Here is a 13868-nt window from a genome sequence, read left to right on the forward strand (position 1 = left end):
ATTAATGATCTGGGATTAATGGTAATTTTTAATACGATTCTGAAGAGAACTATATATTCGGCCAGTCAATCACTGCGTTGTAAAATTCAACTGGCCCAATGACGATCAGTTGCCGTTTGAAAATATTAATTCTTCCTGTATATCAACGATAATTCTCAATATAAAAGAATTTTCAATTCGACGTGCGATGCCAACCAATCACAGCAACGTGTATGTAAAATTCAACGCACCCGCGACATCATTGGCCAATTTCAAATATTAATTTTTCTTGTATATCGATGATAATTCTTAATATGGTTCGAAAAAGCATTTTGAATTTGGCGTGTAGCGCCAACCAATTAGAGAGAATTTTATTTTTTATTCAGTACAGCACCTAGAAATAATTCGATCGTTAAGAAAACAATGTACTTTTGTGGAAAATCACACCATACGATGATGAACTTTTATAAACAATGTCTACTAAATTCGCGTTTATTTATTATGGTCATTGTATGTACATACATATGTATGTTTACTCGTCACTGGATTCAATTCAATAAATAATTTTCGATGAGGAAACAGCAACTATCCATATTTTCTGATTTTAATTTCCATCACCAACAGCGCAATAGTGTAATACTTGCCTATGTCGATACGGCAGGATGTGATACGAAAATGATAAGAGGGTCAGGTGACCCTTAACACATGGGACACGGCCATAAACATTGGTCACATGGTGCTACATTATGGAACAATAAAGACAGGAAAAGTCAATGCTGTCACGTCATGGAAAAGACCAGTAATAAAATATGAATTGTTTGGTAAATTCATGTACTTTGACGTTGCTGTATTTTTCATATTTTTCATTCATCTATTGTAGGTATTCCCATTTTCACATCTATTACCGGCGATGGTGAGCCAGTTAGAAAAATATTTGTCGGCAACTTAGCACGGAAGGTTTGTACATATATGTATATACATCTAATGCTATACAATATTTTCATTGAGCATGTAAATCTAACGGTAAAATGTTCTTTCTCAGACGAAATACAAAGATGTTATAAAATTATTTTCCAAGTATGGAAAAATTGAGAGTTGCTTTTTACGAAGGAATACAAGAAACAGAAATAACTATGCACTTATTACGTTTAATAGTTTAAGTGCAGCTATAAGGTAAATCTTAATTTAAATAAATGCGGAGATGTAACTATAGATAGAAAACCATACGTTATACCATGATTTATAGAGCCAGAAATGCTAGAAGAGTAATATTGCACAGTAAAAATTTAATTATTGAGGCCGCTAATCCTTGGCTTCAAGGAAAGTGTGTAAGGAAACGTAAAAAAAAATGTAACATAGTGTCAGATGAGGATTGGAGAGAAAATGAAATTAGTATCCAAAAATTAAATGACGACTGTCTGATGCACATTTTTTGTTATTTGCCAATTATGGATAGGATCAGATTAGAAAGAGGTAAGTACATACATTTTTGTTCTTACAGTATTAATATTGTTTTAAAATATATGAAGTGGATATTTATGTATATTTATGTAAGTGTACACAGAATATTTTCAACAATTGTAGTGTGCAAGAGGTGGAAATCATTAATTATAAATTCATGGTATAATACGAAAAAATTGGATTTACGGTCTTGTATGTCGAGCTCTTTCGCTGACAGAAACAACAGACATATGAGTTTAAATATGCTTCGTAAAATATTATTCCGATGTGGTTCATATTTAAATGAAGTAGATCTGTCCTCTGTGCCGTCTTTTTATTATGCAGTAAATATCATCGCAAGAAGGTGCCGTAATTTAGAAATAATAAATATCACTGGTCTTCGCGTTTCGCGGTCTGGTATCTATTCGCTCACCAAACACTGCCACAATATTACAAAATTAAGTATTGGTCCTATCACTTACGTTTGCGATGTAGATCTAAAAAAATTATTCGAAAAGAATCCACAGTTACGATATTTTGAAGTCTATCGGACTCCAATAACCGGACGGTGTTTAATGGATTTACCGGACACACTGGAAGAAATCGTTCTAGACTTTTGTCAAAATCTTGAAGAAATCTGTGTGTTGGAGGTGAAGCTTTCAGTTTATTTTCACTACCTTTCAGAAAGATTGATCGAGTAATTAATATTTTTCAGGCAATTAACAAATTAAAAAGAATAAAAGCGTTTACGATAAGTCAATGTGATTGCATATCCGGTAACATCGTTCGATTTCTCGGCACATGTTGTAAGAATTTAGAAAGATTAAAAATTTGTCATGTTCCACCTACATCAGAATTCCTAATGACAGACACATTATATATTACGGAATTATCCACTCTCAAAGCTCTGACAGTCAGTGAGAACAGTGTATTTACGGACGAATTTCTTTCTCGTCTGGTAATGACATGCCAGAATCTCACATATCTAGACATTTCCAGTAAGTCAGATATCATACGGAAGTAATTCACTATATAATAATTTACTCAATTTCTCGTCTGTTGCAGATTGTTCTGGTATTTCAAACCGTGGCATGGCCGCTATAGCATCTCTTCAGTTAGAAGTGTTAATAATGAACAAAATGCCAAGAGTGACTAAAGTGCGTCTATGTGACGCATCCAATTTAAAAAGGATAGAATGTCGCCGTTCGAAATTTATGGATATAGCGATAATTAATCTTATTAAGTCCGCGCCGCAATTGAGTATGCTAGATTTATTAGAATCCCCATCTATTACTAATATAACATTAGAGGAAGCTGCCAGGATTACGGCCAGTCGAACCAACAATATTATTTTAAAAATAGTCGTAGGCGGTACCTCAGTGGATCTTAGTACTTTTAATAACGTATCACCGTTTTTAGAAATAGTAATTTCACTGTAACATTTCCACTTGTACTGTAATATTTGTAAATATTTATTGTGTAATTGTACTATGTAAATATGTTAACGAAACACTTTAAAGTGTTGAAAAAATGAGAATAACTTTGATTTAGACATGTTTATTTGCACTAACTTTAGAGATAAAATCTGATAGTACTTATGTCGGTAGACAAACTTTGTGAATGATTTTGCAGGAAACGGAAAAAAAAGGGATGATAGATAGTAGTGCGATCATATTATCTATAAACGAAGCACATTATTACTATTTTATACCATGATAACTAGTATTACCATGTAAATTTGGACAAACTACGAAATGTTTCCATCACAATTAAATTTAAGAATTTAATGTTCTGTCTAAATCAAATTAGTATTAATGAAAGCGAATATTTTAATACTTTGTATTATACGAGATAAATAAATTTATATTTTTATAAATAATTTTATTAACTATATATTTTATATAGTTAATATATAAAAATAAATTTTATGAACGTCCGGATTTCAACACACGAGAAGTATACTTCAATAAATAAGTTATTCTTTAAATGATAAATTTATTCAATGAAATTACAACATTTAGACAGTCAATTTATGTAGCGGTAATTATTATGCACAAATTTGTAACAAGGAATATCCATATATTTTGAATATGTGCCAGAAGTAATTGTATACCTCTTTGACAATTGAAATTCACTGTTCAGTGGATAGAATCTTTTCTTTTCTATGGTTGTATATGATAAGTATCTTACATAATTCTCTTAATAGTACTTTTGTCGAAAAAATGTGTCATTCTGTTTACGATAAACAGGATTAGCATATTGTTAGAAGACATATAAACGTAACACGAAAGATCAGTTCTTGGACGTCCTAGGCACATAAGTGGATATTCCTACTGCGCGTGGATATTCCTACAATCCGTTACTTTTTTTGAGCAAAATCAGAAAAAGGCTACATCTACGTGGTCGCGTATATAAAAAATTAATGGCTAGGCAAACATAAATAACTTCCATCCTCGTTCAACGGATCGTTTCTTCTTATTTTTTTTCAATTAATAATTTCAATGCGACAGGAAACTTTCGACAGGAAACAAGAGATTGTAACGCGCCACATTTACATGTTTATATTGCCATTATACTATGTACATGTAGGTATTTTTTATCAGCGTATTACAATGGTAAGCGACTACGTTTATTATTAGATACCTGTCTATTGCGGACCAAATGTTGTTCGATTAAGAGAAATAACTAATGATTCGTAGCTACAGAAAAGAATGACTGATATCCACGTTTGTAGTATTTTGTTTGAACGCTTCTGTTTGAATAAAATTTGAATTTCAAAACTCCTTTAAATTGTCTTTCCTTATTCGTATATACAATAAAGATTATTAACATCATTTAATTACGTGTAATTGTTAAAATATGTGTAAATACTTACAGGTAGCTAAAAGAACAGGTCTTGAATCTTTCAAACACAGTTCGTAAAAATTGTACAAGGAAGATCTGATTACACAGCTACAGTACAAGGTGTACCAAAATTATGTATGCAGACTATCACAGCTAGATTCTGCACCTTTGGATCGATGGAGATCTGTTTGAAAAATAACGTGTAAACTTGTCCTTGACCGGTTTTCACAAAGTTTTTTTTATCATTGCATCGTGATCTACTCATCAAGAGGATAAAAAATCTTCAAGAAACCATCGATCGGAAATGACTCGTTTTCCTGAAATATATTACATATATTAGATATATTCAATTATTATTAAACTTGCCATGTATGTAACATGTTTATATTTCGCAATGGAATGGGGTCTGCTGTTGTACTTAATTTCTTCGTCGAACATTTCTTCCACGGGTCCATAAAACAGCATCATCCTGCCATTTTATCCGTAAAAGACGTGCTTTTGTGCACCTGCCTCTACAGGGTATCCGCGTTAAGATTCGTCACTAGTTTTAGGCATTTCCGATAGTGCAATTAAAAAATGTTTCAGACAAAATTTTTTTAGTGGGCTACATGCTTCCATATTAATAAATCTCAAGAAATGACATTTACGTAAAAAGTCAACGTCCTTGACTTTCTTAAGTGACACCATATGTTTTTGATATCACAAAATTATTGCTGATGCCGAAACGAATTCAACAGTGTATTATACAGTGACTTTGATATGACCTTAAACTATGATACAGAACCCAGATCTGTGTATTANTTTGAAATAAATCTCCACCGATCCAAAGGTGCAGACTCTAGCTGTGATAGTTTGTACACATAATTTTGGTACACCAATCGTGTATATACAATCGTATATATTCGTTATCATGTGGATATATTCATTATCACATGGCCCCGCGGTAAATGTTGTCAATTTCATTTCTCTAGTGTAACATCACAGATATATATATGGAAACACACGATAAGCGATTTTTAAACATTTATGTGTTTAACATATTGTTTAACTGTTACGAAAAGAGGTAAAGTATTTAAAAAGATATTTGTTTATCGTTCTTTAAATGTTCTTTATGACCTAAAAGTGTCAATGGATGTTTAAAACAGTATTTCACAATTATTGTAGCCGTGTTATACAACATTTATATTAAATATTATTCTTGGTGAGATATATCTTTTATACAACAGTATGCTACTTTATCATTATTAATTGCGAGAGATCTAGAATTCTTTGAATTAATAGAAATATAAAAGGTTGTAATAGCTTATTGAAATATTGTTTCATTTATCTACAATATTCGAAATCGTGTGGCTTTTCATAAAAAATATTACACTATTCTCGCAATAATAGAAAGTATTTCTATGGTGTGAATGCTGCTGTATGAATGTCTAATTAATGTCACTGTGGGAGTCCGGTTGAATTGCTAAAAAAGAAAAAAACAGATGCGTGAAGAGAAACAGATTCGGACAGAATGAAGACGCAAGTTCAAGGTTCAGAGACTGACTGATTTCTTTATTTTCTGGGCTATCTTTATATGGGCCATTATCAGAGTTTTGAAAATAGTGGAGTTGCTTGTGATCATAGGGCATATGACACATAGGGCGTATGACATTTACACTTTTTCAAATTCTCATATATCGGATGCCCATATGTATCCTAATATCACAGGAAACACAACTTGTCCACGAATGTACAATAACGTTGAACTTGAAAGGATAATCGTTTATCATGCATACTTTCAACAAAATTATAAGATAAATATATGAAATACACATGAAATGACATAAGGATTCAGCACAGTGATGTATCTCATGCAATTACATAAAATCTTTCTGTAGTTCACAATATCGTATATACGAGGTGTGTCTAAAAAGTAATGAGACTGGTTTTATAAAAATGTTTATATTTCGCTTATTGATAATTTTATATTATCTCCTTCAAAATAGTTCCCTTGAGAAGCTATACACCTTCGAAGGCGTTGTTCCCTATACTGATAATGCTGGAACATTTCTGTTGCAACTGTTTTCAGTTTGTCGGTTACAACCTTCTGAATGATGATTACGATTCCAAAATGACGACCCTTGAAGTGATTTTATATCTTTGTGTTCTGGCGCAGAACAGAACCCTTCGAGGCGTCAGGCAGGTCAAGTCCTAAGAAGCCTCGACTTTGTCGAAAATTGCCAGATGTCCTATCATACTCTCACCTATGGACACTTTCTCTGGCCTTGGAAAGAGTGACAATACGTGGAAGGGCTTGGTAGGGCATAAAAAAAAGCCTAGCCTAGGAAACAAGGCGCCTTGGCCGGCTCCAGAAAGTCGCATACCAATTCTAAGAAGACGTAGATCACGTAGCACAGAGGAGACTATTCGAGTCAGTCACAAGCAATCAGTCAGAGGAGTGACTTCGCGTCACTCACGAGGAGAGCTAGCGTACACTCTCCCGACTCATGACACACAACACATTCATTACAATCAACATTTAATATAAAAATATCTCTCTGATGGCTAGAAAAGGCACGACGAGAGAAAGCCCAGCGAAGCGGGTAGCAACCACCGTTCACCGTCGCGCTGTGCCGTAATACTTTGAAAGGAAAAAAAAGTTACATGGACTCAAATTTGTGGATTTGATTCAGTTTCTACCTAGTTTAAGGAAGTCCACACATACTCCTACTGCTCCTCCGTGAGATTCTTTGGAACCATCTTCGCAAAAATTTTTCATACTCCCAAACTCTGGGTCAAAATGTCGTGAACAGTTTGATAATTTAAATTTAGTTCGCTACCAATCCTTCTAACTGTCAAGCGACGATCAAATCTAATCAAAGTCTCCACTTTTTCGACATCTTCTTCAGTTTTTGAAGTGCATGTTCTTCCAGAACGAACTTCATCTTCGACGATTTCACGAACATTCAAAAATGCATTTAAAAATATTTGTGCTCTGGGTAAAACTTGATCGCTGTAAGTTGAACCATTCAATTTATTGAATGTTTCTGTTGCGTTGTCTTTAAGTTTAACACAAAATTTAATCGCTTAACACTCGATATACTATTGCTTGTAACGTGTCGCTGGAACTTACTTTTATAAAACTTGCTGTCGAAACGCTTGTGTTAACTCAGTCGAACTGAAACTTATATCATGTGTTGACACGGTTGTTATCGCTACTTTAAAACCACACTGTAACGTATCATTAACAAGAGTTAAATGTCTTAAACATAAATTCAGTATCTTATCTAGTAGCTTATGCATTTAAATAACTAAAATATGATTATTTAAAAAAAGAATAAATCAGCGATTCTTATATTGAAAACCTACGTTAATATTCTTAAGTTCTATTCCATACATATAGTTCAAACGGTCCGAATTACCGAGCAATGTTGTATAAAATATAGTAAACGAAAATCATAGATTCTAGTCAATAAGTTTTATTTTCAAAGTCGCGAAAGATCCCCTTCACGGATTATGACAATGTTTAAAAAAGAAAAAGAAACGAAGTTTACAAACGTCACTGTTCATATTAATCGAACGAAAAGAAGTAAATACTCACTTAAGAGTACTGAATGCGTATGTGAGTTGTCAAGTATGCAAGAGTGACATTTATTCAGGATTGGACGTTCGCTAAACGGGTTGGAGTGGTCGATTGTAGATCCATTGTACGACATACCTAATCAGCTGCTTATATTCTCAGCTTTCCTCATTCGCTCACGATTCTGGAACAATTTAAGGGAAATATAAGAGTAAAAATTATTTCATTTAAATGAATAAAGTAGAAAACACACCATTAACGGTTTTTAAATCTGTTCTTTCGGCGGGATTTTTTTCAAGTAAGGACCTACGAAATCTGTAAAAGCATTGCTGAAGATATCAGCGGGTAACATTCACAATATAATCCAGCAATTCAAATATGGCCATTGGTCTTGGGCTGCCTGTATCTATAAAAAATATATATACATATAAAAAAAAAAGAATAAATTGAATAAAACAATTCATATGATGTACAAAAGAAAATAAACTAACTGTGCACAGGCGATTGCGTTGGAGCAGAGATTATTAGCAGCGTTCTCAGCAGGCAGGTAGCTTACCTGGTAGAGTACTAAATATCGCAGCTAAAGTTTTCTCATCCGGAGGTGAAGTTGGGTACGTTTCAATCGCCATTTCTACAAGTGATAGTTCCAGGGAATATACCAAATATCACCTTTCACGGAGTAATGTGTGCCCTGAAGTCTTTCTGGCTAAGTGCCCAAACATTTTTATTACACATTGTATCGAGTGCAATTAAAATAACAGCGCAATTACAATTCTTGCCGACATATAATTCCCAGGCCCAACGGAAAAATTAACCATGGAATCAATTAATTGCCCGGAAACACCAAAATTACAAATTTTGATTTCTCCAGCACTGTTTCGCAGGATATTTTTTGTTTTTACGTCCGGATGCATAATCGCATGTTTGTCTCGTAAATAGCTCAAACGTTTCAGAACATGCGACAGATCAACAGGTTCAACAATCAAAACTAATTAAAAATTAAAAACAATTAAAAATCTATGCATAATCTCTGAAGTTCTCTCTTTGGAACATGCAGGCCATGAAGATTTCTGCCATTAAAAAAATTTGAATAACTAAAATAAATTTCTCAGAGGCAAGATGACATTACACCTAATGCATTGGATTTTATGTATTTCAAGATGATCGCAGCGGGTAAGATATTACAGAAGTCGGCTAGTCAGATCAGTAGAAAAAAAAAAAAAACTGATTAAAATCAGGAACCTTCAACAAAAATTGTTAACTCAAGAACACATGATTCTCCTGCAAACTAAAGACCTAATGTTCCCTGTAGCTGGACCAAACGCTTTAACACCGCCGAAAGTAATTCCGGAATACATCAAATTTATAAAGTATATGTTTCACGTGTTCGCAGGCTTGTGGGTTAATATTGTAAAATCTTTTGTATAGAATTAGTATGGCGACAGAGAGCGAAAGTGATGGCATAGAATGGCTAGCTGTTATCATTATCAACATGTTTGTTTTCTGGCTTCTTCGTCTATATACAAGAAACCAAAAATACAAAAATAAATAAATCGCTCGTTAACTCGATCGGTTAGATTGCAGAAATGCTATAAGTTGCACAGACGAGGTATAAATATTATACATATACCTCGTCTAGATTCCAATACGAGAAATTAGTTCCGTGAAGAAAATTATTCCGTTATATACGATGCATTTATGTATACATCACAAAGTATTCTATCTATAATTATATACTTAAAATGTGTTTTAATATTAATACACATTTTAAGTATATAGTTATTTATACTCCATTGTTTCTAAAAATAAGGTTTAATTAATTAAATTATTTCCTAAAATTATTATTATTATTGGCAATTGGTGATTGACTACCATTTATATATTTATTTGACTACCATATAATTATTTCAAAAAGCCACCGACCAAGATAAAATTTTAAGGGCGAAATGTGATTCGCTAAAGATACTAAATTTTGGTTTCGAAAATTCTTTCTTTTGGAACATTCTTCAATTTTACGAAATATATTATTTATATATTATATAAAATAAATTCTGGCCCGATGCAGACAACCGATTTGCTGCAAATCATCGCAATGGCGATTCTTTTGAAGGAACAGAGATGTACACAATATTCTTTTATCCTTCTTTTTATCAAACAAAAGAACTTTGCGCTTCTGTTATTCCAAAGCATTCTGTTATTCCGCCGCCCTCGTTACATTTGTCTCTGCACCGAGCCTAATTCGAGCGTCTAAAGTAAACAAAAACACACACAAATGTAACTTTCAATAAGGACAAGTATATCCATACATACGTATAACAACCGTCTCCGAAAAACAGCAATCAGCTGGGAACACTGTCACGATGTAATCCTTGTCTAATTTTTATACCATTTTCTGTCATTCGTTGTCTTTTATGCGTTATTGTAAAATTATCTTCTGAATAAAATTCAGCGAACGTCTCAGAGAACGAGAGCAGGTCAATTGGAATAATATTTTTATTTTTTTTCCCGGATCGCGTAACTCCAGAGGAACGACGAAAATATAAAATTTAAGTTTCGACTGGTTTTTGAGATATTAGAGAGTTAAGAAATCCATTAAATTGTGCGTGTGTAATATTAATCTGCATAATAAAGTTTTAATCTATTATCGTGTACCTTAATTTCTCGAAAGTCAAGGAATTTAATAATATAATTGAGAAGATTTACTTGGATAATTTTTGCTGGTCCAATCCATTCTGAGTCTAGTTTGTTTCTTTTTGTGATCGTTATGGAGTAATACGTTGTCTCCAATATTGAACATCGTTTGTGTTTTGATAATTCGCGCATCTTGCTGTCGTTTATACCGAGCTTTATTTTTTTTCGACTGTTGTCCAAAGTTTAAATAATCCTCCATGGATTATGCTAGGAGTTGTGGATGTTGTTAAAGACATATTTGCTTTGCATTCAAACGCGAGCTCGAAAATTGTGTACACTGTTGCTTCGTGAACTGATGTATTGTAACCCATGGGTATTACATTCTTTTCCTTTCATGCTAGTTCGAATTAAATCTTTGATTGTGGCGTTCTTTCGAGCAAACCGTTTGACTGAGGGTGGAAGGATATGTTTTTTATGTGTTTCATGTGGAACGCTTTTCAAATTGTTCCATGAGTTGACATACAAATATTTGTCCATTGTCTGTAAGGATGTGTTTTAGCGAGGAAAATATGTAAATGTAGCTGTCGATGAGTTTTGGTATTATTATTATTGCTGCTAGTTGATTTGGTATAGGTTAGTCCTAAAAATGATTTTACATCTGTTGGAATTTTGGATATATTGAAATCTCGTACGGCCTTAATTTTGTTTGGTTTCGATTTTATTTTGTCTTTGGTAACCAAATGTCTAAAATATTCAAGCTCAGGCTGGGACAAAATAAAATACTCGCACATGTCTGGTTGTAGTTTCAGTCCAGTTTTTCTCATGCATTGGAATATAATGGCTAAGTATCGATTGTGTTCTTGTACGATACTTCCGAAAATAATTATGTCGTCGAGGTAAACAAAACAGTGTTTTCCGATCCAGCGAGTACTTGATTTATCATGAAATGTTGAAAGTGCATTTTGAGTCCAAAAGGCATTCGGTTGTAATGGAAATGACCGTTGGGAGTCGAGAAGGCGGTATATTTTTTGGATTCGGAATGCAGGACTTGGTGAAATCCAGCGCATAAATCAAACGCGGAAAAGGATTTTGCTTCTTCCATATGATCAAGTATGTTGTCTATGTTAGGTAGAAGATATGCGTCTTGATCAGTTTGTTCATTTAGCTTGCGAAAGTCTACGACAATTCTTTATTTGCGCTTACCTGATACCTCGGTTTTCTTCGGGACGAACCATAGAGATGGGTTAAATAGCGAATCAATATGTTCTATTATTCGTTTGTCAAGTATTTCGTTAATTTGACGATGGATTTCATCTTTGTGGCAGTCAGGAGGTATGTAGGATTTAACGTTGGTAGGTTTGAAATTTTTGAGCTCAATCTTGTGTTGGGTGAATGTGTTGTATGGGTCTTGTTCGAAAGAAAATACGTCTTTGTAGCTCGTGATTATTTTTCGGATTGTTTCTCTGACATGATCTGATCATATTTTTAATTTTAACTGGCCAATTGTCTATGTTATTTTCTATTTTGACTTCGGATTTTGTTGTTTGGTTACTTGAAACAAACATTCGTCAGCTGATTGTCCAGATAAATTGATTGGACGTTGTGGGATATTTCTGGGATCTCGATTTTTCCTNCACAATATAATCCAGCAATTCAAATATGGCCATTGTTCTTGGGCTGCCTGTATCTATAAAAAATATATATACATATAAAGAGAAAGAATAAATTGAATAAAACAATTCATATGATGTACGAAAAAAAATAAACTAACTGTGCACAGGCGATTGCGTTGGAATAGAGATTATTAGCAACGTTCTCAGCAGGTAGCTTACCTGGTAAAGTACTAAATATCGCAGCTAAAGTTTTCTCATCAGGAGGTGAAGTTGGGTACATTTCAATCGCCATTTCCACAAGTGATAGTTCCAGGGAATATACCAAATATCGCCTTTCACAGAGTAATGTGTGCCCTGAAGTCTTTCTGTCTAAATGCACAAATATTTTTGTTACACATTGTATCGAGTACAATTGAAATAACAGTGCAATTACAATTCTTACCAACGTATAATTCTCAGGCCCAACGGAAAAATTAACCATGGAATCAGTTAATTGCCCGGAAACACCAAAATTACAAATTTTGATTTCTCCAGCACTGTTTCGCAGGATATTTCTTGTTTTTACGTCCGGATGCATAATTGCATGTTTGTCTCATAAATAGTTCAAACATTTCAGAACATGCGACAGATCAACAGATTCAACAATTAAAACAAATTAAAAATTAGAAACATTTAAAAAACGATGCCTAATCTCTGGAGTTCTCTCCTTGGAACAAGCAGTCCATGAAGATTTCTGCCATTAAAAAATTTGAATAATTAAAATAAATTTCTCAGAGGCAAGATGACATTACATCTAACGTTTTGGATTTTATGTATTTCAAGATAACCGCAGAGGCTAAAATATTATACAAGTCGGCTAGTCAGATCAGTAGAAATAGAAACTGATTAAAATCAGGAACCATCGACAAAAATTGATAACTCAAGACCACGTGATCCTCCTAGAACAGATATGCGTAAAACTAAATATCTAATGTTCCTTGAAGCGGGACCAAACGCTTTAACTCAGCCGAAAGTAATTTCGGAATACATCAAATACATAAAGGGTATGTTTCACGTGTTCGCCGGTTTAATGTGGGTTATTATTGAACTATCTTTTGTACAGAATTAGTATGCCCTCAGAGAGCGAAAGTGATGGCACAGAATGGCTAGCTTTATGAACATGTTTGTTTTCTGGCTTCTGCGTGTATATACAAGAAACCAAAAATTAAAAAGTAAATAAGTCGTTCGCTAACTCGAAATGTTATAAGTTGCACAGACCAGGTTTAAATATTATACATATGCTTCGTCTATGCCTCCAGATTCCAATACAAGAAATCAGTTCCTTGAAAATCAAGAAAACTATTCCATTTTGTATTATGCATTTATGTATACATCACAAAGGACTCTACCAATAATTATATACTTAAAGTGTGCTTTAATATTAATACACATTTTAAGTATATAGTTATTTATATTCCATTGTTGCTAAAAATAAGTTTTAATTAACTAAATTATTTCCTAAAATTATTATTATTATTGGCAATTGGTGATTGACTACCATATATTTATTTAGTTTCAAATAGCAACCGACCAAGGTAAAATTTGAAGGACGAAATGTAAATCTCAAAAGATACAAAATTTTGGTTTCGAAAATTCTTTCTTTTGGAACATTCTTCAATTTTACGAAAAATATATTATTTATATATTATATAAAATAAAAACAAGCAGTTAGCAGCTAACGTTGGCCCGATGCAGACAACCGATTTGCTGCAAATCATCGCAATGGCGATTCTTTTGAAGGAACAGAGATGTACACAATATTC

The 13868-nt window shown here is 33.3% G+C and overlaps 1 protein-coding gene and 1 pseudogene across 1 annotated transcript; one reads left to right on the forward strand and one right to left on the reverse strand.

Annotated features, from left to right (window-relative positions):
* The first annotated feature begins 632 nt into the window (after positions 1-632).
* LOC122529848 lies at positions 633-3236 on the forward strand. Its single transcript, XM_043656320.1, has 7 exons — positions 633-778; positions 860-936; positions 1022-1152; positions 1226-1452; positions 1564-1763; positions 2231-2417; positions 2485-3236. The coding sequence occupies exons 1-7, from the start codon at positions 685-687 to the stop codon at positions 2856-2858; spliced, it is 1290 nt and encodes a 429-aa protein (XP_043512255.1). The 5' UTR covers positions 633-684; the 3' UTR covers positions 2859-3236.
* A 4521-nt stretch (positions 3237-7757) lies between these two features.
* Positions 7758-12358, reverse strand: LOC122529850 (annotated as a pseudogene).
* Between the last annotated feature and the right edge of the window lie 1510 nt (positions 12359-13868).

The sequence above is a fragment of the Frieseomelitta varia genome, unplaced genomic scaffold (genome assembly GCF_011392965.1).
Source record: "Frieseomelitta varia isolate USP_RPSP 00005682 unplaced genomic scaffold, Fvar_1.2 scaffold_311, whole genome shotgun sequence".
Lineage (NCBI taxonomy): Eukaryota > Metazoa > Arthropoda > Insecta > Hymenoptera > Apidae > Frieseomelitta > Frieseomelitta varia.